Source organism: Pelophylax lessonae, assembly GCF_965119305.1.
Source record: "Pelophylax lessonae genome assembly, chromosome: 12".
In the NCBI taxonomy this organism is placed as follows: Eukaryota; Metazoa; Chordata; class Amphibia; order Anura; family Ranidae; genus Pelophylax; species Pelophylax lessonae.
In genome coordinates this window covers 86,073,943-86,100,185 of record NC_138779.1, presented here as the reverse complement: position 1 = coordinate 86,100,185, position 26,243 = coordinate 86,073,943, and the positions used below count along the sequence as shown (strand labels likewise).

Below are 26,243 nucleotides of genomic sequence, written 5' to 3'. Positions count from 1 at the left end.
ACTCTGCATTTTTGAATACTGAATTTTTTTTAATTCAGTGCCATTAGCTGCTGAGTAAACCGAAAGTGGGTCATGACGCCACTTCCGGGTTAATACATTGGAGACCTGATCAAAGCTTAATCCGGCTTTGTCCGGAACGCCAACCAGCTGGCAGACGTGTCGGCTGGTTGCTCGGGTCTCCCGGTGGGACGGGAGAACCGGGCAGAGCCGCGGAAGGGAGGGGGGGGGGTTATCCCGCTCGCTGGGATAACGGGCGAGGGGCTCCCAAGCAACATCTGCTGTTAACTCCTGAAAGCCGACCATCGGCTCTAAAGAACGGTACTGGGTTGATGCCTGCAGCTGCATCCCGGTACAACCACTTCTCTGAGCCGACGTACAGGTACATCGATTCGCAGGAAGTGATTAATGTTGCTCTAGACCTATTGACAGCCTCCCAGACCAGTTTTCTTCTCATCTTTTCAGCAAATTTGGATGGACGTCCAGTGTAATGTCCAGTGGACGTCTTGGTAATGTCACAGTTGTGCCATATTTTCTCCACTTGATGATGACTGTCTTCACTGTGTTCCATGGACTATCTAATGCCTTGGAATTTCATTTGTACCCTTCTCCTGACTGATACCTTTTAACAATGAGTTCCCTCTGATGCTTTGGAAGCTCTCTGCGGACCATGGCTTTTGCTGTAGGATGCGGCTAAGAAAATGTCAGGAAAGACCTACTAGAACAGCTGAACTTTATTTGGGGTTAATCAGAGGCAGTTTAAATGACGACAAGTGTGTACTGACTCCTATTTAAGATGATATTGAATGTAATTGGCTAATTCTGAACAAATGTGTACAGAGATCATTATAACTCGCGCTTAGAACTAAAATTATTTTATTATTATTTTTCATGAATTGATGTAATTTACCTCCTAATATCCAGTTTAGCACTATTGCACGTTATGGGTATAATTTCTTATTAAGTGACGTAATTTACACGTACTTAATTTTGGATATTTACACCATTGCAAGCGCTGTTTTCAGCACATTTTATCAATTCTGAACAAAGCTACATCCGCAGGTATAAGAGGGTGTGCACACTTATGCAACCACATTATTTTAGTTTTTTTATTTTTACTTGCCACCCTAAAATATTTCAGTATGTTTTTCAATTGAGTTGTACAGTTTATAGGTCACATTAAAGGTGGGAAAAGTTCTGACATGAATTACCTTTTTCTAATTTTTTTTTACATCACAGAAACAGGGTGTGTAGACTTTTTGGTTCCATTATTTATTTATTTATATAAAGAAATGAATAATGGAACTAAAAAGTCTACACACCCCTGTTTGTGTGTGTCTGTGTGTGTATATATATATATATATATATATATATATATATATGAACACCAGAACCTTTTCTCATATTATTCTTGTGCATAACTCATGTGCCCATACCTTCAGTAGAAGATTCTTTGGTCTGAATAGCACCAGCAGCAACTTTTCCCCACATAGTGGCACCACATTAAGATCGCATGATGTAAACTTCCACTCCCAATTACAGCACCGAGTTCAGTTTCCCACATTGTGGCTGCTCATCTTCTATTGATAGCCAGTGGAATCTTATCACTGCCACTCTTCCAGGCAACTTCTATCATAGCAGATCTGTCCTTGCCTAGTTAGTTGGGAAAGTGGCAAAGTAGGCTCTCTTGGAGAAGAGGGGGGGGGGGGGGGGGAATATAACATCAGTTCTACAAATAATATAGGATTGCTGCCAAAAACATTTATATACTTAACTCATGTTTTCAACGGATTACCCCCCTTTATAGTACATATTTTGCATTCCCATACTTTTATTGTATTTTTTTACTGTTTGGGGCATGGAAAGTTTCTGAAGAATTTTCCAGGACTTGGTCTCACTAAGGTTCAGAACAACTGCTCTTATGTGAAAACACAGTAGCTGCTTCCAAGCGGCTAGGCCTCATTCACGTGGCAACAGACAGCCATACACCATTAAAATAGAGCGTATTTCTGCACCCAGGTGTCACAGGTGACAGCCGCAGTCAACACCCAGTGTAAATTAATAGACGGAGTGATAAGACACCATGATGCATGTAATTGCACATTCAAGTTGTTACGTACATACAGGGATGAAAGGGCAGACCTAAATGCAGACACCTGTGACTCCCGCATCCTCTGGATGGTGTACAGCCCTCAACAACCATGTTACTGAGGCCTTAGACACCAACTTAGGCAGACTTTATAGTCGATGTTGTGAACCTTGGGAATTAATAACTTCACAGTAAAAACCGCTAGGGATGTAATAGATGGCTTGTTTTAAAGCTTTTTTCTCTATTGTTCATTGACAGACGCAGCTCCATATCTTCTTGACCATTGGGTTATGCTGCCCCCTACAGGAGTAGGACACTAAGTCGTAATTACTTAGTGTCCTACTCCTAGGTAGCATAACCCAATGGTTAAGAAGATATGGAGCTGCGTCTGTCAATGAACTTCAGAGAAAAGGATTTTACCATAAGTCAAAAATCCAGTTTTTTTATTTTTTTACCGCTTGATAAGAATATGTAAATATTTTAATGACCATGGTATGGGCATAGGTGCACTTTAAGGAAGAGTCTGTTCACTTGAGGGCAACACACTGTTCCCAGACACTGACACACATTTCCAAACCTAAATTATGTAAATTAATGCTGACTCCATTTGGGTTTTAACAATTTTTATAGCGAATTCACTGCACCAAAGTGAAGTTCTAGAATAGAAAAATGTCTCAACAAAATAAGGTCAATACATGTTATGCAAGAAAGCATAATAAGAAATTGCACATTATGGCAGGTTTTTGTGTACAATGAAAAGAGTTTGCTTACATCATCTGTATTAAAAGAGTGTAAAGAGATCACTATAATTTACATTTACATTGTAACAAAGAATCTTCATGCACAGTACCAGCTATATTTTAATTCGAGTTTAAAAGTTAGGTACACCAAAACTTATAATTCCGTTAGGGGAAGGACAATTAATTTCAAAACCGGATCCTGATATTGATTATTGAAGTCCTAAAATATAATTTTCTCTCTCAAAATTTCCCAGTTCCATCTCTGCTGAGTATTTCTTGAAGCCCAAAGGGGCTCTAACTTCATCCACTACATTCAAAGCAATGTAAAATAAACAGAACCCAGCAGGTGGGTGGCACTGGGAACTCAGGTGTGGAGATCTTGCCACTGGTGTTACTCTATCAAGTCAAGGGTTTGGGTCAACTTGCCCCAATGCAGCTGATATAAGTTTGGGTGGACATACCCTTTAATGTAAACAGTAAAACAACCATGTAATGGTGCCCCTTGGGGAAACTGGCCAATATCAATGCAGTTCTGATAAAAATACAATATAGCTGATTGAAAACAGGGCAATACATCTTTACACACATAAATTATTCATTTTCCTATCCTTATTGCAAACAGGGTTCTATCAAGTTTAGAAACAGACACACAATCACAAGATGAAACAAACAACATTTACAAGTATTGGTTTAGCTTCTTTGGATCAGATCTTTACCCTACATATTCAGTTTGGCTGCAGACTAATAAAGACAGTCTAAATATAAAATTACAGGGACCAAAATATTAGAGAACCTCTTTCAATCTCCTACTCTAACTTGTGTTGTGAGTGTATTCCCAATATTGAAGCCAATGCAGCTAAATGTAGAGACCCTGTCATGAAAGAGTATGTAGAGATGCTTCAACCTTACTACAGTAGAAGTTGCTCTCTGACTCCTAGAATACTTGTTAGAATTATATCACAGAGATTCACACTGTAGTGTGTTGCTGCACGCACATTAGGTTAAGATAAGAGATTTATGTTGATTAGGCTGGCATCACACTGCAAAAGGACTTCTGCACCTGTATGTGTGTAGCACAATGCAGAGACATAGGGGTGGATTTACTAAAGGCAAAAAGACTGTGCACTTTGCAATATGCAGTTGCTCCAGAGTAAATGATCAACCCCATAATCTGTGCCATATGTGCTGACTTGCACATGCATTATGGTGCACTGGGTTGCCATTCAAAATTGAACAGCATGGTAATTTACCATAGTAGTTTTAATGCATTACCATAGGGCATATGTGCGAATCTGGAAAATGGAACTCCAGGCAACTTTAGATGTGTATAGAAAAGCTACCTTTCCCGAGATGTATTGGTGCTGTTTCCAAAAGATTTTAATCCCTCAACGCCGGCCGCACACATACAGCACACCAGTGGATTTTAACACCAGGCTGTCATATATATGCGTGCAGCCGGTGCTGCTGTTCTGTGCTGTTAGCGCACTTACTGAGTGCTCCTAGTAGGGTAACAATGATACCACCGGATCACAGTTACTATTTTACAATTATGAGCCAGAGACAGACTCCGGATCATGTGATCACTGTGACCAATCACACTACTAACATGATCAGGAAGCCTATCTCTGCTACCTGACCTTGAATGGAACATACCTCAGTAAAGCTAACTTTTGTATACACTTGAATAAAAAAAATAAAAACTGGGCCTGGAGCTCCGTTTTAAGAATACAGCATCAGGGCTGGAGAGTGGCAGCTGCTGTGGAGGGACATAAGGGAGTGCAATAACAAGGAAACCTCACAGTGCTGGATCCTCACAAACATCTGTTTAAAGCCCTATTGTTTTGTGTTTTTTTTTTTTTGTGATAAGCATCAAGATTAATATAAATTTCAGTCCACTTTGACCTCCTATAAAAAAAAAAAAAGTCACCCCTTGTGATGCTATGAATTTTTGGAACAGTAATGCAAAATTCTGAGGAAAAGCAGGAATTTAATCACAGACCCCAATGCCACAAGGTAGGAAGCTTGTCCATGGTGCTGCCAATGTAGGTCTATATAAATGTTGGAATTTACTGAAAATTTTAATTCAGGTTTTCTGTACTGTCCTCCAATCAGATCAACAGGAAGTCAATTGTGTGTAAGAAAACTTCCTCCCGTTAAAAAAAAACGATCTAAATAATATTCAACATATATATTTGTAAAATATTGTTTCTCTGTGTAAACGTCATTGTTTTAGGCTTAAATTGCTGAAAACGATCACAAAACCACACAATTAGCTTCACAATTAAAACTGTGCAGAAGTAATCTTTGTTACAATGTTTTAAATGAGCATTGTTCTGTAAAGCTTTCCCTACTTTTGAAAAGGATTTAATTCTGTCAGGTTTTATTGCTATCTGATCTCTACTTACTATTTGTCATCTTGACCACTGGCCTCCTGGACAGACGGTAAAGGGAAATCTAAAATTTTGCAGTTGACTTGCGGGGAGATCTTCCAAACAGAACGCCTGCGACTGGTGGAAACTTTTGAAGCTGGGATTTGTTCTCCCTTTGATGGGACCTCCACACTCTATCATGACTCGAGCACAGAAAGCATGGGAAAGCCCCCCAGAGGGGACAAAGACAGCAAGAAAAACTTGCCAGAGGTCCTAATTCTTCCACATTCTATGCAAAATTACAAAACAAAAAAAAGTTTTGGGTGAAGTTATACTGCATTTGGTGTGTTCCATTGTATTAGACATCAGCATTACTGAATGTCTGTAGGATCAGGACTGCCATTTGGTATTTCAATATTAACAAACTCATCACAAGGGAAATAGGTTGACCTAGAAATGATAGTCACTTGACTGTTATGCGGACACTTGGGTTTCAGTGGTTGAGATACTGCCTCAGAACAAGGCACAGATCAGGAAAATCAGACAAAAGTCTGAGGTCCGAATATGCAAACCTGTGCTAAATTAAAGACTCGAGGTACTGAAGAAAGGGGACCAGCATAACAGCCAAAAAAGGAGCATTTTCAGGAAAGCTCAACAATGTACCCTCCGTTTTTGGGCTCTGTTTTTCTTTCATGATGTTTCTTTCAAAGGCAGCCACGGTGTTACAACTCAGTTACACAATATTCTAATCATATCCATAAGAAATCAAAACATTTCTGGGCATCCTTCTATTCATGTTTGACAAGTATATTAACTAAAGGCTCCTGTATGGCAGTCTAAACAAGTACCACACTGAGTTACTATGTAATGCACAAGCCTCATAGTAGACAACTTTCTTTACCTTCCCTGACTTAGCCAAAATCTCCTTCATAGGTGACTCACATTTCCCCTCCCCAAACACTGCAGCTCACAGTAAGAGGCTTTCAGCAACAAAGGCAGTGCTTTCAATCCAGAGAGAGCAATGGCCAGGTGCTGATTGACATACTAAGGGCTTGTCAATAAGCAGTGACAATGCGGATAGTCTTGCCCTCTGCAGCTGCAAATCTGCTTTGAATTCAAGAGCAGTGCTGCAGCATTGCCACACCATCACAGGAAGCTGCATTAGGTGGACTTCACCGACAGGATCAACAGGTACTTGTGGGACTTTGCAGGAGAACTACGTGAAAACTCCAAATACATATTCATCTAAAACAAAGGGCCACAGGACATTTTCATTTTTATTTTTTAGGAGGTCATATTTCTACTCTAAAGAAAGACTCGATCGCTGATTTAAATATTGAAAGAAAAATTCAGCAAAAGAAGCCATTAAAACCACACTGCAGCCTGGAACCATATGGTGTAAAATTCGGGTGTATTTTCTTACCTGAGAGCCACAGGGGTTGTGTACAGCAAAAAGCGTACAGAAACTATTTTACCTACACAAAAAACTTCTTATGCACACCTATGTACGTTAAAGTGTGAAACATGCTGAAATTGTGTGAAAAGTATGTGATAATATGAAAACACAAATAAATACACATAAATAGGTTTGAAAAAAAAGCTGCAGCACTAAAGCTACCAACTTTCTACAAACATGAAATATCAAAACAGCACCGCGCTATTGCAATGGTGCAAGCTATACAAGTGTATTATTAACAATAATAACCTCCCATGGGATAAAATGCAATTGTGATATTCTCATAAAGCTAAAAAAAAAAAAAGTGCATAGTCCTTTCAAGTGCAAGTACACATCACATCATAGGTGCATAAAATCTTCACTCAAAAAAACTCCCACTTACAATAAAGGAAAGCTCTACCACCAGTTTGATAGAAGATGGCAGCTCACTATTTTGGAACTCAGAGGGCACTATTCCTTTTTTCTTTTATGGGCATAATTTGAATTTTGGACGTTGGAGCTGCCTTATCTTGAATGGTTAAGAACAGCAGAGTTTCAGTCACCTTAAAGTGGAACTTTACCCATAACAACTTGATAAAAATAATGTTCTTTTAGCAAGGAACATTAGTAATTACGCTACCAGAATTAGTGTGTGCTGTAAATTGCCTCCAGCATAATTACGGTTTCTTCTTGATGGAGGGTGCCATTTTGCTGAAGCCCAGACCCCCTGAGCAGCAGTAAACCTTAAGGCTGTCAGCAGATCGGCCTCTACCAATTCAGCACAGTGCCTAAATAAAAAGAGAGTAACTGAGCATGTGCAAAACAGGGTGAGACAGTATATTACTGGATTTAAAACGGTATAGGCACTTCTTTTTAATGTTTTCTATAACTATAACTGTAAATGGGGTCAGCCTGAAGTGATCTATCAGGACCTAATTTTCTGACTATAGTGCCACTTAAAGCTGATCCTGGCTCTTGCTAATTAAAAGGTCCACTACGAAAGAAAGAAAAACAGCCATCTTCTGTCAAGCTGGTGGTGGAGCTTTCCCTTATTGCACTTGGAACTTAAAGAGGAGGTTTTTTGAGTGAAGATTTTATGCACCTATGGTGTGCGGTGGACTTACACTTGGATGCACTTTTCTAGCTTTAGGAGAAAATCACAATTGCATTTATCACATATGAGATTAATATTGTTATTCATACACTTGTATAACATGCACTATTGGAATAGCAAGGTACTGTTTTGATAATGCTGTGTACAGCCACCCACAGAAAGCAACGGGTATACGTCGAGTACTTGTGAAAACGCTTGCACAGATACCAACGTAAAACAAATGACATAGTCTAGCCTATAGGCTGGGCAGCTGTATGAAGTACCTGTGGCTCCTGGGCTGGAAAATACACCCCAATTTTTACATCATAAGACTCTCATGGCCTTGTGCATGAATCTTTATAATTACAAATGCCTGTGTCCCCTGCCGTGTGCTGTAATGTTACCCACCTGACCCTATGCCAGTACAGGCAAGGGAAACAGCCATCCGGCACACTCAAAAGGGTGAGATGCTGAAGATTCTGCAAGCCGTTTTGCTCTACAAGAGAGCAAAGTCTGTTGGATTGGGTGGTGGCATAGGCAATTTTTCCCACAACTTGGTTAGAACCTACAAAAACAGCAGCTGTGTTCATGGCACCATTGAAAGAAAATATTTGTAAATAGGATTCAAATTGCAATCCAATATATGAAAAATTGATATGTGACCAGCAGAAGTCCACCCAAAATAAAGCATTCGGTTATGGGTGCACATTTCAGATTGCGACTTTGGCATACCATCCAAAGTTACTGGCGCTCTTTGCCTTGCCACAGAGTCTCACTTCTCCTGTTTTCTATACTGAAATAAATCTCCAACATGGAGAATGTATTATCCTTATGGTGTTTGATATACCCGGACATAGCTATGAATGCCAAGTCCTCCGTTTTGAAAGCAAATGGATGACCGAATCCGACAGCAATCACCCAAAACTGTAAAACCATTTTGGGGTGGACTGACCCTTTAGGATATTTAATGTTCTGCAAAACACAAACTGAAAAAAATTCTAGGGCATGGCTCTACCCGTGTCTTCTTCTGAGGGGTTTGATACTGTAGGACCATAAAATCAAATCACAATCTTTATAAACCACATTTATCACCTTAATTGGCTTTTAAAGTAGTAGCCAAGCAGAGAACAATAGAATTTTGCATATTGTCACAGAGGAATTGCAGGGGGTGGTGTCTACGGAATGCACTAATAAAAGTTTTTAGCATGCGTTTATAAAATAGTATATATACAAAACTACACCCACAACTTCCCTGCAGCAAAAAGCAAAATCTGAATATCTCCAATATGGCCAAATGGACACTTCAAAAGCCTGTACAGTTGTAAGGGTGTTTTTTTTTTTTTTTTTTTGCTTCATAGTCTGACACTATCATATTTATCAATATTGTGAAGTTTGCCTTTAAAAGAAAAGCACCGTCCAATAATCAACAGAGCTGATAAAATGGGTTATTGAATTAGGATGTCATTAGCAAGAAAATGTTATTTTTCAAAGAATGTAGAGTATGTAAATCACACATTTCTCAAAAAACCTCTGGAGATAGAAGAACAAATATATTTTATAGAATTTTTCTATGAGACAATTAATTATAAAATGTAAACAACTCTATATAACCATGTTGCTGTTCGCATCAAACTGCACAGTAAAGAGCAGTGGGGGCCAATTTACTAGAAATAGGGTTAAAACTGGAGGTGTTCCCGACAGCAACCAGCCAGACCTCAAAGATAAAGCTGATGTTTGAACTGTGGGTGTACTCTGGCAGATTCCAAAAAAGTAGTAAACATAACATTCAAACACTTGTTTGCAATGGAGCCTGGAGAGATTTAAACCTGTGATCTGTGTGTTGCACAGGCTCTTTTAAAAAATGTTTCCCCAGCCTCTCGTATGGAGGTATTGACCTAAGGCAGAGGGGCTGCTGAACTACAGAGCAGTGAGTGAGATGGGATCGCCTGCACACTCTCCTAAAGTCCCATAAGCCGTGGTGGCAGATGGACCTCTTAGTAATGTTCAGAAACAACCCCAGGCATGGGTGATGCAGCTATGCAGGCAGGGCCACAATAAATTAAAAAAAGAATTAGGATTCTACTAGGGATATGCAGGCAGGGCCACAATAAATTAAAAAAAGAAATAGGATTCTACTAGGGAGACGCAGCCCACAAATTCAGGTAGTGGAATGAGGGGAGGAAATTTGAGTTTTGGAGATGCCGTTTTATGTTGCATGCTAAACATGGGTGTAACCATGAAACTTGTTATAAAAAGTGGGCTAAGCCTTTAACTAACCCACTGTCTTCTTTCTGAAGGACCCGACAGGTGTAGAAAGTCTGCTGAAAAGCTAAATGTCAAGGTTTCCATTAAAAATATGAAATTTGATTTTAAATACAGCATTGTAAATGTACTAAAATCTATCTTTAGGTCTTCCAGTATTTTCCTGCACAACAGGACTCGGGAAGAGGAAAAGGTTTTTCACAGTGCTCTCACTCCAGTACCATGAACTTGCATACAGGAGCAGCGGGATGACCTTGTCACCATTTCACTGCTTCTTTATAATACAATCAACAGGTTGGGGGGAGGGGTGGTGACCAAGCTACATTGCTTAACTGCAGTTTAGAAAAGTGAGGTCACCAACCTGACTGTTTTGTCTGGCAGGAAAAAGTTAAGTGGATCACAAGATTAGTAGAACAGAATTAGAAATCTTTTGGCAGGTAGGACAGTTTACATATATGTATTTCAACTGTATATGTAGCCATTTGTCTGTCTGAAGCTTAGCTTTAAGTTTATTTTCTACATTAACTTTAGAGAAAAAGGTAGCATCTGATTGGTTGCTGCAGGAATCAGATTTTTGTTTCCTCTTTCCTCCAGTTTTTTTTTCATAAATTAGGCCCTATAGATTGCAGGCAGCAAAAAGTTTTTTTCATTTTAAAGTTTCATTATAAAGAAACACAAATATAAACTTCTGTCTTAAAATTTTAAGAGAGAACGCTAGGTTTGATAAATATCATAAGCTGGTTTTCAGTCGACCAGAACCTTACAGCTGGTAGCTCATAAAAACGTCTGACTGATTTGGTCTTTTGTCCATAAGTAGGGCCAGAAGAAAAAGGAGAAAAGATCACTGTAAATGGAAACTGCTGAGGCCCTGTTGACTTGAGTCTCTGAGTCATGGCCAAGGCTAAAACTCTTCCTCTTCCTCCTCGACTGTGAAATGGTTCTGTTTCTTGCGAACGTTCCAGTGCAAGCACTCAGCCAAGCTGTCGAACCAGTCATTAACCGGATCCCGGAAGCAGATGGAAGGGACAGGGTAACAAGAGGTAGTGATGCTAATACTGTAATGACAGAAGAATAAATGTTAGCCAGCAAGCCTGAATAGGAGGGTGTTAAAAACAAGGTCCTGCATTATATTAAAACAAACATGTGCTTTGCCTATCAAAGGCTCCCCAGCAGCATATACCACCCACCCCTTCACTCACCTGCCATTCTGTTCAATCAATGACAGTGAAGAAAACACCCAGTACTTCCAGTTATAGAAGAGCATGTGACTGTTTTGCCCCTTCTCTCATGTGACAGTGCTGGTGCTTGGTGATTGGCCCAGTGCTCTTACATTGGGCAAAGATACATTTCTCAGTCCTGTGTAAGTTCTAAATGACCAAGGTTCCTTATAAAAGTATCTTTTCTTCACTTCCGGCAGTTCAAAGAGCAGTGGGTGAGGTTAGTATGGCTGAGATACACTAGAATCTTGTTGAGGAAAACACTGTTTCTGGCCTGTAAAGCTATAGCGCCTAAATGGATTCAATCTACTCCCTCTTCTGTCCGCAAATGGATACAAACGCTTAATCAAATATTACCATAGGAGAAGCTCATTTTTGAACATCGGGGTTACCCTAACAAATATAATAAGGTGTGGGATGCCTGGTGTTCCTCTACTCTCACCATTACTAATACTTGAGATGTCTGCTAAATATACTGGACAATTGAACCTGAGAGACTAAACCTGTGAACATTTTATTAATGGTTACTTAACTATCTTTATTCTAAATGATTTGGAGAGGGTAATTCGCTCATGACCTTTATCAGGACTGTTATGGTATACTATATAATTGCAAGTATGGACTTAACTTTATGTTTGTGTACCAAACTCTGCATACTATTATGTTAATGTTGAGCGTATTGGTTAATGCAGTGGTCGTCAACCCTGGTCCTCAGGGCCCACTAACAGGCCAGGTTTGCAAGAAAACTGAAATACATCTCAGGTGATATAATTTGCTGCTCAGTGATTGCAGTGCTCTAGTCTGCATCTCCCCAAGGTAATACTTAAACTCTGGCCTGTTAGTGGGCCCTGAGGACCGGAGTTGAGGACCACTGGGTTAATGTACCCATTATATGCATCTTCCCTGAAACAAAATTTTACAAAAAATTTGTTTATAGCCAAAACCTTTTTTTTTTTCTTTGTTTTGGATAGAGTTGATGGTTTAAAACCACTGGCCGATTAATTTTTGCAGTCTGTAAACCTTGGGGGAACTTTCCATCAATTCTTCTCCAGAGGTACAACTGGATGTTTAAAGCCCCGTACACATGATCAGATTATCGAACGATCTGTCGTCCGTTTTTTGTGGCATGCTAGTCTGATGTGGAAAGTGAGGAGGTTATTTTCATATGAATTTTCCCGTACGACAGAATTCTACTTCAGAAGTGATGTCATGTGTTGGATTGCTTTGTATGTGTTCTCTCTCTCTGAGCATGCCTAGTCTTGCTCTTAAGATTTTTTTCCGTCGAAATCTGTACTAATGAGACGAAAATCAGACGTTGTATTACGAACGACAAAAATGATATAGCCTGCACATCAGGATTTTTTCGGCCAAAAAGTCGGAGTCGGCTGTCGAAAGCACCATACTAACAATCCGAAAATCGGCAGATCGGTCGTCGGACAAAATTTCCCTTCCGATTTTCTTATCGTGTGTACGGGGCTTAAGGAAATCTCCCCAAGTCAGGGGAATTCTCTTAAGGCAAAGTCTTCCTGTGTAGACATATGTTCATCTCTTGTCCTAGGGACAATACTAAAATTTGTGGTTTCCCCTCACTTTCTCATTGATAACAATCACCAGTATACCGTAAATAAAGGATTAATCACTCCAAAGAGGAAACAGAATGTAAAAGAGGTCTATCCCTTCCCATTCTATCCAAAATAAAAAAAAATAAAAAAAGGTTTTGGCTATACATACACTTTAAGTAGAATTGTGTTCCTGGGCACCCAGTAAAGTCAGTAGAATGCAAAGTCTTCTGAGAGGGCACAGATTTCCCTAGAACATTACCCTGCCACTTTCTGTATTCACTAACACCTGATGAAGTGGTGACAAGTAAAACCATGAAATGCATTATAACCATGTCAAACGAGGTGCTCTTTTCTGCATTTGAGATATGGTTATTCCATATATCTCTAAGACATTGATGGTAAGATATAGGAGCTTTAGCTCCTAACAATTGAACAACATAGATTGTAAGACCCTAAGGCTGTGGGGTTCATTGCTGGAACTATGGCAGACGACAGTCTCCGAAAGATACAAGAAGATAGATTTCACCTTGAATAGAAATTTCTTCTTAGAAGACAGGATTCTTAAAGAAAAGGTGTCTTTGCACTTTAAAGAGAACACGCATGTCACTTTTCTTCAGAAACCAACTAAAACTACAACATCATCAACATAGTAACCTTCATACAGTATAATTAAATCTCAGTAGTCAGGCTGCATAACATGCTAAAATCACCAGCTTGTGTTCTTAGCTGGAGATAAAGGAGGACAGCCCACATACCTCTCTCAGTATGTTACTTTTAAATAATTGCCCATTCTCACCTGTCTCCATGGCAAATTTCCTGCCTCTTTCTCCCATCAAACGAGACCCATGCAGTGTTCCGTGCATTAGGAGAAAGCATGATCTGAAATGAAATAACAAAAACATAGTTACAGAAGCAGTATGATGGGCCAACTTACTTCTTGTATTTCTTGGATGTGTTAATGGTGAGTTTGCTCTGCAACTATTTCTCGTTCAGATACTGTCCACCCTTGACTTTGTCTTTTCATGCTACAAGAGGGGTGTTCCCACTCATCCTATTCCATTCATCGTAATATAAATTGCTGACAAGGAACAAGAAACCCCTAAATTGCTGTGGCAGGTGAACAGAACTGGGAACTCAAGGGCAAAGATATCCCCAGCAGTCTGTTAGGAGATGTAAAGTGGTTCTAAAGTCAAAAGTTTTTTTACCTTTCTAGGCATTCTAGGTAAAAAGAACTTCCAGTTGCTATCCCCCCTCCCCCCCTAAATACTACATCAATCCAGCACTGTGTCGGTCTGCACGTCGCTCTCACAAGGTTGGCTGAGAGCAGTGGGAGCCATTGGCTACTGCCGCTGTAAGCCAAAAGTGAGGGCGGAGCCGAGCCACAGTGTGTGTGTCTATGAACGCAAACGGCCCCATTCAGTAGCACGCCTGCACATGTGCCCCATAGGAAGCCAGAGATTCAGAGGTTGAGGGGGTTAGACCGCTCTGTCCAATTTTGCTGCACAGAGCAAGCAAGTATAAAATCTTTTTTATTCTAGTATAAAAAAAGTGTTGGCTTTACAACCTCTTTAATCACTTTCCGCCCACGTTCAATAGACGTCCTCCTGTGATCGCATGCCTCAACTGATCACAGAACAGGGTAAAGGACCAATCACACTGGCCCTTTACCACATGATCAGCTGCCAGCCAATGAAAGCTGATCACAGACGTAAACAGAAGCCAGTTATCTGCTTTTTTTCTCCTCACAATCCGCATGAGAACAGAAGAAAGCCGATAACTGGCTTCTGTTACAGGGACATCGGTCCCAATCGGTGCCCGTGAGTGCTCCTAATCAGTACAAACCAGTGCCACCTATCAATGGCCACAAGTGCTGACAATCAGTGCCTATCAGTACCCATCAGCGCCTCATCATCAGTGTCACCTATCAGTGCTGCTTCATCAGTGCAGCCTATCAGTGCAGCCTCATCAGTGAAGGAGAAAAATTACCTGTTTGCAATTTTTTTTTTTTTTTTTTTTTAGCAAAAAAGAAAACCCAGTGGTGATTGAATACGACCAAAAGAAAGCTCTATTTGTGTGAAAAAAAAATGATTAAAAAAATTAGTTTGGATACAGCGTTGCATGACCACGCAATTGTCTTTCAGTGTTACAGCGCTGAAAGCTGAAAATTGGCCTGGGCAGGAAGGGGGTGAAAATGCCCAGTAAGCAGGTGGTTAAAATCTCTATACTCTATCAAAAACTAAAATATCCACTTCAGTTAGACTGATTCATTAAGGGTTGAATTCTAAAATCTTCTATTCTATATAAAGAACAGAGTGAACGTATGCCAATGCAGTTGATAAATATGTGATTAAGCACTGCCCTTGTGTACACAGGAATTTGTTAGAGGTTGCAAATACACCGAATGCTCACAACACCAGAGGCTAGTGCCAAAAAAAAAAAAAAAAAAAAGAAGAGGGAAGGCAGGGTTTACATTTTACTAGTTAAACCTTAGTTGGTACTTATACAACCTGGAGGTGATGTCTATTAGTATGCACATATGCAATGTATATACCATTCTGGAAAACTCAGGTAAGGTAGTTTACAACAGTGGCAAACCTTTTATTTTTTCTGTAACCGCCATGAGGAAACACCTGACTGAAGATTTGCATGTGTTCAGCATTTGTATTTGTATAAAATGATGATTTGTCTTGCCATACTTTGATAAAAGGTGCAGATTAAGAACAATACTCAGCCTAGATCTGCTGCATACAGACAAAAGAAGTGACAGCACGACAGGGAGAATTCTCTATGTGTTACTTATTTAAAGCCTAACCGAACCGTAAGTTTAACAACCTTTCTACAGGTCCAAGTTTTTTTTTTCTAATGCTTTCCATTGTAGGAACGATGTGGTGACCCCCAGATCTCTCTATAAAGAGGACCTGTCATGCTCTATTGCAGGGATCCTCAAACTACGGTCCTCCAGCTGTTGCAGAACTACGCATCCCATGAGGCATTGGAAAACTCTGACATTCACAGACATGACTAGGCATGATAGGAATTGTAGTTCCTGAACAACTGGAGGGCCATAGTTTGAAGACCCCTGCTCTATTGTCACAAGAGAGGTTTACATTTCTTGTGACAGCAATAAAAGTAATGAAAAAAAAAAAAAACAAATTTTAAAGGGACAGTCTAAAATTAAAAACAAAATGTAATAAAATAAATAATTATATATATTTTTTTTTAAAGCGCCCCGCTGACCACGCAGAAGCAAACGCATAAGTAGGTCACGCCCAGATATGTAAACGGTGCTCGCACCACACATATGAGTTGTCCCCAAGATCATCAGAGCAAGAGCAATAATTCTAGCACTACACTTCCTCTGTAACTTTTTGTAACTGGTGACCTGTAAACATTTTTAAAGTGTCATCTATGGAGATACATAGAGAAAATGTATTGACACTAAGCAAACTGCACATTCAAAGAAAGCCAACAGAGGCAATGTCACATCACAGGTAGTAGAAAATGTACATGTCAACTGAATGATATATCAGGGACAAAGCCAAAGATGGTACAAGAAAATATACAGTATACTTAAACACATTAAGAGAATGAACAAAAAAACAAAAAGCTGCCGTTTAGGATTCAATGCTAAAAACACAAAGTGGTCAAATCAGGGACCCAGGTGTAAATAGCAGCAGAGAGTCTCCAAAAGCCAATGGAGATTTTTTGAGTACCGTAAGTTGGTGCTATTCCACAAGCATGTGCAATTTTAAAGCATGACATTTTGGATATCAATATACTCAGCCACCATCTTTCATATTCTTTTCAATGATTTTTATTGAAAGTTTTCAGCATACAAACGTGTGTTATAACAAAATCGCAATAATTGAAAAACGGTATGTAACAGTATAACAGTCCCAGTGGTCAGGTAGTACAGTCCGGGATAGACAAGCATAAAAATACAGTAGGAAACTTGTTATTTCCCAGGAGGGAGACCTTGCGAAGTGAGGGCTCGAGGACCCCCACACACATGGAGATATAGAGACGTCCCTCCGCCACCATCTTTCATATTTAACAAAAAAAACACTATATATATATATATATATTGTTTCTTTTATTTAATTTGATTAACCACTTGCCGACCGTGCTATAGCCAAAATGAGCCCCAATGATGGAGCGTATTTGGCACCCATGGCAACGCCGGTGTCTTGCCTATAGAATTGGTCTCCGAACCAAAAGTAGTTATGTTTGGTCGCATAGTTCAACAACTCCATGATAAAGTCAATCTGCACCGGGGGGTAACATAGAATCCCCCATCTTTCATATTTAACCAAAAAAAAAAAATCTCTATATATATGTTTCTTTTATTTAATTTGATTAACCACTTGCCGACCGTGCTATAGCCAAATGAGCCCTAATGATGAATTCAATCACATGACGTAATGCGTAAAGGGGACGGGGGCCTGCTATCAAGCCCGCACAGCTGATTGTGCCTGAAAATGTTAGTTGGATACCTATTGTATTTTTTGTCCTAATAAAGCTATACATACAGAGAGCAGTAGATTTGTCCCTATTATTTATCTCGTATTGGAGAATTCGCTAAGCACAGTGAGTGTGGAGGCGGCATTTCACAGGATACTGGCTGATTATCATCCACAAGATTATATCCCTTTCTGGAACAGCTTGTTCTGACCCACTGAAAACACAGGGCAAAGAACGTGAGGTGAACGGCCAATTGTATGTGGTGGAGGATTTTTGATTTCTGAAGCTTCACTCTCAATCACCAGCACTTTCTGGCTTTTGTAGTCCACATCTTGACATTTTTGCACAAAGACTCTTTTTTGCACTGGACGTTCATAAAGTTAATTTTATATATATTTGAGGTTTCGGGATTTTTGCATAAGTTTGAATTTTCTAATTGTTTTTTTTTTTATATATTTATCGTGTGCGATTTTATTGAACAATATTTTTTTATGCACGATTTATATTCATATGAATTGTGATTTTGTATATCTATGTATGGCACTTCCTCACTTTATTTGCACTTACTAATGTTGCACTTAACATTCATTTATTTTTAAGTGGTGCTGCACTTCTTTTTACTATAGCCAAATGATGGCTACAGAGTAGCCGGCTAGTTCTGGGAGGCAGTCATATGACGTCCTCCCGCAAAGACTTTCGGTGCACACAAACATTAACCGGTTGCCGACCGCCGCACGACTATATACTGCGGCGGTCAGCCCCGGCCAGGCAGAGTGACGTAGGGGTACGTCACTCGCCTGTCACTGACTTGCGAGCCAATTGTGGGCGGGCGCGCGCCCGCCGAGGCGCGTGCCCGCCCCGGCTTGTTCACTGACAAGTCAGTGCGTGTGAACGGCGGACCCGATCGTCCGCCGGTCACTCACGATCGCTCCGGTGAAGGGAGAAAGGCGGACGGCTTATGTAAACAAGCCGTCTGTCATTCTTCCCTGTGTAAAAATGTACTATGTAGGACCGTTGATCTTTGCTTTTACACCAATAGCCATGTCCCTTTACAGTTAGAAGCACGCCCCTAGGACACACTTAACCCCTCCCTCTCCAATACAGTTAACCCCTTCCCTGCCAGTGTCATTTTTGCAGTAACAGTGCATATGTATAGCACTGATTACTGCAGTAATGTCACTGGTAACCCCAAAAGTGTCAAAAATGTCAGTCAAGGGTCCGATCTGTCCGCCGCAATGTCGCAGTACCGCAAAAAAAAAAAAAAAAAATTGCAGATCGCCGCCATTACGCGTTAAAAAAAAAAAACACCAAAAATGACAAAAATCTTTCCCTTTGTTAGTAAACGCAATAACTTTTGCGCAAGCCAATCAAAATACGCTTTTTGCGATTTTTTTTACCAAACATATGTAGCATAAAACAAATTGGCCGAAAATGTTAAAAAATTTTGATTTTTACATTTTTTTTTTTGGGGAATTTCATATAAAAAAATGTGAAAAATATTGTTATTTTTGCAAAATTGACGCTCTTTTTTTGTTTATAGCGCATGATCAAAAAATTGTACAGGTGATCAAATACCACCAAAAGAAAGCTCTGTTTGTGGGAAAAAAAAGGACGTCAAACTCGTTTAGGTACAGCGTCGCACGACTGCGCAATTGTCCGTTAAAGTCACGCAGTAAAAAATCGCAAAAAAACCCTTGTCTTTTAGCAGCCAAATCCTCCGGGCTTAAGTGGTTAAAACCCTTTTTTTTTTTGTAAAATATAAAATACAGGGTTGCTTCTATTAATAAGATAACAAACGTTTTTAAGCCTTAAAATTGTGCATGCCTGTGAAATGGCGAAAAAAAAAAGACATTACCAAGAATTGCTCAATAACATTGTTTAAAAAACATTTACAGGTTATCAGTTTAGAGTGAACGGTAAATGATGGCCCTAGAATTACTGTTCTCACTCTGATGTTCGAAGCGTGTAGTGGGATCACTGGTTACAAAAATGTTTGCACCCTATAGGTTTGCATTTGTGACTGTACACAGTGCAACTGTGTAGTTTTTATTTATTTTTGGCTTTTTTTTTTTTTTTAATTAGGTAAAACATTTTAAACAATAATAACTGTTTTGCTATCAAAAGAATAGCCCCCCAGCTCTGCAATCTGAGTTGTAAGAGATTGCGTGGCTTTTAGATATTTCCGTTTGGGTAGTATCAGAGATCTTTTTGTGAAGGTTCTCCAGGCTATGTTTAAAGTCCTGTTTTTTGAGGTTCCCTTCTCTAGCTCTTTCTGGAAGCAGTGTGGGGGTGTTAAAGAAAAGGTTGAGAGAGAGGGAGAAAGGAGGCAAGATCTCAGCATCACCATCCTGAGGCAGCCAGGGAGAATTTTTTTATTTTGGGGTAAGCTGTGATTTTGTTGCTTCCTCACCATGAGAGATATCAGTCTGCAATCGGAATGTATTTAGCTGATTTAACCCCTTAATGACCAGGCCATTTCCGCAATAGGGCACTGCATTACTTTAACTGACAATTACGCGGTCGTGCGACGCTGTACCCTAATGAAATTGATATCCCTTTTTTTCCCCCAAATAGAGTTTTCTTTTGGTGGTATTTGATCACCTGTGCGATTTTTATTTTTTGTGCTATAAACAAAAAAAGAGCGACAACTCAAAAAAAAAAAACAATATTTTTTATAATTTTAGGCTAATTTGTATTCAGTTACATATTTTTGGTTAAAAAAAAATCCCAATAAGTGTATATTGATTGGTTTCTGCAAAAGTTATCGCATCTAAAGACTAGGGGAAAGATTAATGTAATTTACATTTTTTTTTTCTACTAGTAATGGCGGCAATCAGTGATTTTTAGCGGGACTATGACATTGCGGTGGACAGATCGGACACCTGACATTTTTGAAACTTTTGGGGGGGGGGAACAGTGACATTACAACAGTAATCAGTCCTAAAAATATGCACTGTTACTGTACTAATGACACTGGCAGGGAAGGTGTTAACACCAGGGGCGATCAAAAGGTTAAATGTGTCCCTAGGAGGTGCTTTCTAACTGTGTGGGGGTGTATTTACTGAATAAACACAGAGACCTGTGTACCCAAATAGGAGGAACACGGGATCCCTGTGTTCCTAACTGACAGAACAGCGGTCTACCATGTTTACAATGGCAGACCTCCGCTCTGTCTCCACGGGGAGCGTTCGCGGCCGCCGGACCCACTGAAAAGCTTCCTCTGTGGGGAAAGGGCGCACGGGCGTCCCCTCTAGTGGTTCCACGAAGTGACGTACAGCTATGTCGTTTCACGGGACAGAGCTGACCTGCCACGTAAAGCTACGGCAGCTGGTCGGTAAGTGGTTGAACTGAAAGCTCAACTAGTCTTTGGGCCAGTACACACCATAACGCAGTCCAGATGCTTTTCTGCATGCATGTTTTGGGAGCATTTTTTGATGCCTATTGGGTGCATTTTTTATGCAGTCCAGTGCATTTTTCACCCTCTTTTCTTAACCTTAAATAAGGACATGTGTGTTCCAATGCATTTTTGATGTTTTTTTTTTTTTTACTGGAACTTGAACACACTGGAACTGCAAGCAGTGATGTGAACTCTGCCCTTGGAAACCATATAACCTACTTCCCATGCGTTTTTGATGCAGAAAAAAAAACAAACTGGACTGCATGTGGTGTGAACTGGCTCTTTAACCAGATACAGGGGATGGTTTAAAGAACATTTTGGGATCATATCATATAAGTTGTATAGCTCGAAAATTCCTGCTGTGTTAGATCCAATCACTTGAAAAGGCTTTTGGGTGGCGCTATCCTCTTTTTGTCCTGGCATACTATCATCAATGCTTAGAGGAAAAAGTAACAGACATAAAAAGAAAAAAAAAAAAAAAAACTTACTTTAAGTTCCACTCCTGCGGGGACCACAATTGGCCGGAAGGAAAGAGAGTGGGGACAGATTGGGGTGATCATAATGGCAGGTACATTAGGGTGAATCATGGAGGCTCCAGCTGCAGCTGCATAAGCGGTGCTGCCTGTTGGCGTGGACACAATGACTCCTGCAGAAGACAGACCACACACAGTGATCAAAGCAATTATTACACCTGTTCATTCTTCCACTTTGTATATGCATTGATTGTTAATACACAGAAGTTAAGGGATTTTAATGAACAGCAAGCTAAAATGTTACATTTAGCCATCTTTACACAAAATGTCTCAATTCTGTTAAGCAACATGAGAAGTGTAGAGGGGCACATACCATCTCCCTGAACTGTAGTGATGAGGTGTCCATCCAGGAAGACGTCTACATTGGAGAGATAAGAAGAAGGACCTCTGTCCACTACTACTTCATTCAGGACCTGAAATTTACACATTACACATCAAATAACCATGCTAGGCTTATTTTTTTAATAATATTACAAATCATATAAATACAGTCTGAATATTCAAAGTGCATCTAAACCCAAACAATTAAGGCCTGGTTCAGACTAGCGAGACTTTTAATTGCACTTCAGTCGCATTACAAGGGAAATTCCGTTGTGCCCATACTAATCAATACATTGGAACAGGCAAAAGTGCATTAAAGTTGCACCACATAATCGCACTGTATATTGCATTGAAGTCACATTGTAGTAGTGTGAGACTAAACCAAATATGTGGTTTATGTATCATCAAAAAGTTTACTTCTTTTATTGTCCAGCATTCAAGGGGTGACCACGCTTACTCTACATTGTCTGCAGTGTTGTCTCCCCTTCCTGCTCACTCCTGAGTTGCATTAGAACAAGCTTGCATCCCATAGAACAGTGCTTTTTACAGAACAATACAAAAAGTATTCTTTTGTGAGTTTTCAGTTCAGATTCCAGTGACCACAGTGATTTTTACCGAACTTATCAACTCTTATCTCCTCCAACTATTGTGTTGCTTGCTACAGTGCCTTGAAAAAGTATTAAAAAACTTGAAATTTTCCACATTTTGTCATGTTACACCCAAAAACATAGATGTGTTTTCTGTGATAGACCAAAACAAAGTGGCACATAATTGTGAATTTGAAGGAAAATGATAAATGATTTACAATATGTTTTAGAAATAAATACCTGAAAAGTGTGGTGTGCATTTGTATTCAGACCCTTTTACTTGATACCCCTAAATAAAATCTAGTGGAACAGCTGCCTTCAGAAGTCACCTAATTAGTAAATAGAGTCCACCTGTGTGTAATTTAATCTCAGTATTAATACAGCTGTTCTGTGAAGCCTTCAGAAGTTGGTTAAAAAAGCTTAGTCAACAAACAGCATCATGAAGGCCAAGGAACACACCAGACAGATCAGGGAAAAGGTTGTGGAGAAGTTTAAAGCAGGGTTAGGTTATAAAAAAAAAAAAATACATGGCCGTCCACCTAAACTGACGGGCCGGGCAAGGAGAGCATTATTCAGAGAAGCAGCCAAGAGGCCCATGGTAACTCTAAAAGGGCTGCAGAGATCCACAGCTCAGGTGGGAGAATCTGTCCACAGGACAACTATTAGTCGTGCACTCCACAAATCTGACCTTAATGGAACAGTGGCAAGAAGAAAGCCAAAAGAAGTCCCATTTGCAGTTTGCGAGAAGCCATGTGGAGGACACAGCAAACATGTGGAAAAAGGTGCTGGTTAGATGAGACCAAAATTAAACTTTTTGGCCTAAAGGAAAATGCTATGTGTGGCAAAAAATGAACACTGCACATCACCCTGAACACACCATCCCCACCGTGAAACATGGTGGTGGCAGCATCATGTTGTGGGGATGCTTTTCTTCAGCAGGGACAGGGAAGTTAGACAGACTTGATGGGAAGATGGGTTGAGCCAAATACATGGTAATCTTAGAAGAAAACCTGTTGGAGTCTGCAAAAGAATTGAGACTGGGGCGGAGGTTCACCTTCCAGCAGGACAATGACCCTAAACATACAGCCAGAGCTACAATGGATTGGTTTAAATTAAAACATATTCAGGTGTTAGAATGGCCCTGTCAAAGTCCAGATCTTCATCTAATTGAGAATCTGGGGCAAGACTTGAAAATTGCTGTTCACAGATGATCTCCGTCCAATCCGAATATATTTTGCAAAGAAGAATGGTCAAAAATTTCACTCTCCAGATGTGCAAAGCTGGTAGAGACATACCCAAGCTGTAATTGCAGTGAAAGGCGGTTCTACAAAGTATTGACTCAGGGGAGTTGAATACAAATGCACGCCAAACTTTTCAGATATTTGTAAAATATTTTGAAAACCTTTATATTATTTTCCTTCCACTTCACAATTATTTGCCACTTTGTGTTGGTCTATCATGTAAAATCCCAATAAAATACATTTATGTTTTTGGTTGTAACATGACCAAAAGTGGAGAATTTCAAGGGGTATGAATACTTTTTCAAGTCACTGTACTAGTGAGAGTGTGAGAAAGTGCAATTGTGAGTACTTAATAATGTGACTGTGTTTTTGCAAGCATGCTGTCAACCACCAAGAGTTTCAACTCCTCAAATACTTTCCAAGTTCACTGAGGTCCACTTCAAGGTCTAAGATTATTCATTATTTGTTGAACCTATCCTTTAATATAGCTTTCAACTTAATGTGTATATTACTCCAAAAGTGACAATGAAAATCGGTGTCTGTGTTATCATGCATCTGTTTTAATTTTTCCTTTGATGGGTAAAACATACTTGATGATCGTGCCAGTCCCACTTTTAAACAAATTTAATCAGAAGTAGATCAGCGCTGCCATGATCAGTTTATGTAACTGTATACCCTGTTTTGAGTTATAGGATGCAGTGCTGATGTACGGCATGCATGTATCTTCCATAGTCAGTTTGGCTACCACTCTCCCGCCGAGTTCTGCTGTGTGGATTGACTGTGGCCTCTGCTGGAAGCTGACATCCATAAAAAAAGCAGAGCTGAGTAGGGGGTGTGACACGGTGGCAGCAAAACTGATTAGGGGAGGTGTAGGTACAGTGTCCCGCAAGTCCAAGCAGGAGCCGCTGTGTGTGCTTCAACATACAAAGATATGTCACCCTGCTATGGGAAACAGGGAAGAACAGAGGATGTGCGTTCATGTAATCACCATATAAAGCAATTGGTATTCAGCTTTTTTTATTTATTTTTTTAATAAACACAGTTACAGTGCCTTGCAAAAGTATTCACCCCCCTTGAACTTTTCAACCTTTTGCCACATTTCAGGCTTCAAACATAAAGATATAAAACTGTAATTTTTTGTAAAGAATCAACAACAGGTGGGACACAATCATGAAGTGAAAGATATTTTTGGATATTTCAAACTTCTTTAACAAATAAAAAACTGAAAAATTGGCGTGCAAAATTATTCAGCCCCCTTAAGTTAATACTTTGTAGCGCCACCTTTTGCTGCGATTACAGCTGTAAGTCGCTTGGGGTATGTCTCTATCAGTTTTGCACATCGAGAGACTGAAATTTTTGCCCATTCCTCCTTGCAAAACAGCTCGAGCTCAGTGAGGTTGGATGGAGAGCATTTGTGAACAGCAGTTTTCAGTTCTTTACACAGATTCTCGATTGGATTAAGGTCTGGACTTTGACTTGGCCATTCTAAACACCTGGATATGTTTATTTGCTAACCATTCCATTGTAGATTTTGCTTTATGTTTTGGATCATTGTCTTGTTGGAAGACAAATCTCCGTCCCAGTCTCCGGTCTTTTGCAGACTCCATCAGGTTTTCTTCCAGAATGGTCCTGTATTTGGCTCCATCCATCTTCCCATCAATTTTAACCATCTTCCCTGTCCCTGCTGAAGAAAAGCAGGCCCAAACCATGATGCTGCCACCACCATGTTTGACAGTGGGGATGGGGTGTTATGGGTGATGAGCTGTGTTGCTTTTACACCAAATATAACGTTTTGCATTGTTGCGAAAAAGTTGGATTTTGGTTTCATCTGAACAGAGAACCTTGGAGACCCCGCGTGTGAAACTGGGCAAAAGGGATCGCCTCGAAAGACGAGACCATTAAACCGAGACATCTCATGCATGTCCGGAGAGACGAGTGCCGGTTGTCCCTGAGGGACCTGACCTCGTCCTGAAGAGTCCGAAGCTTGTCCTCCGGCAGGAAGACCTTCGCTTGGACAGAGTCCAGAATCATTCCCAGGTAGGGAAGGCAAACCGAAGGACACAGAGTCGACTTCGGAATGTTTATGGTCCAACCGAACTCCTGCAGAGTCCGCATCGTGGTGGACAGGTCGGTCACCAGGCTCTGACTGGCGTTTGACCTTATCAGGATATCGTCCAGATACCCCCAGACAGCAATGCCCTGTGCTCGCAACAGGGCCAGAACCGGCGCCAGCACTTTGGTAAAAACCCGCGGAGCCGAAGCGAGACCAAAAGGTAACGCCACGAATTGGTAGTGATCCTCCGCAATGGCGAATCGAAGGTACCTCTGGTGACCCTCGAAAATGGGGATGTGTAGGCACGCATCCTTCAGATCGATGGAGGCCATGAATTCCCCCGGACTCAGGGCAGCCACCACTGAGCGCAGGGATTCCATGCGAAACTTGCGAACCCGCACAAAGCGGTTCAGAGCTTTCAAGTCCAGAATCGGACGCACTTTGCCCTCCTTTCTGGGCACAGTGAACAGATTGGAGTAAAACCCCCGAAATCTGTCCCGATGAGGCACCGGGACCACCACCCCCTGGGCCCACAGGTCCCGCACCGCTAGGTGCAAATCCTGCAAGCGCTCCGGAGACAGCTGAAGATTTGAGGGAAAAAATCTGCCCGCTGGCCGAGAGAGAAATTCGATCTTGTAACCAGATCGAACGATTTCCTGAACCCATCTGTCCCGAACGCGGGCCAGCCAAGGTGGTAGGAAACCGCGCCAGAAACGGGTGAGGGCGCCCCTTCAGGCAGAAGTGGTATGGGAAGTTGAACCGGACTGGCCGGACTTCTGCTTCCCCGCCCATGGCTTCTTCTGGGAGCCTTGGCCTTTGAAGGGCTTGCCCTTGGACTGCGACCGAAAGGCACGAAAGGACCCCTGAGGGGGCCTAGACGAGGAAT

The 26,243-nt window shown here is 40.6% G+C and overlaps 1 protein-coding gene across 4 annotated transcripts in view; it reads right to left on the bottom strand.

The window, feature by feature from the left end:
• Window positions 1-10,713: 10,713 nt before the first annotated feature.
• NADK (NAD kinase) overlaps window positions 10,714-26,243 on the bottom strand; it is a 214,807-nt gene continuing 199,277 nt past the window's right edge. For all 4 annotated transcript variants that reach the window (XM_082274343.1, XM_082274345.1, XM_082274344.1 and 1 more), the window contains 4 exons: window positions 21,469-21,568; window positions 21,111-21,268; window positions 13,561-13,643; window positions 10,714-11,040 (listed from right to left, as the gene is read on the bottom strand). In XM_082274343.1, coding sequence (XP_082130469.1) covers window positions 10,887-11,040; window positions 13,561-13,643; window positions 21,111-21,268; window positions 21,469-21,568 — 495 coding nt within the window. In that variant the 3' untranslated portion in view covers window positions 10,714-10,886. The remainder of the gene's footprint in view (window positions 11,041-13,560; window positions 13,644-21,110; window positions 21,269-21,468; window positions 21,569-26,243) is intronic.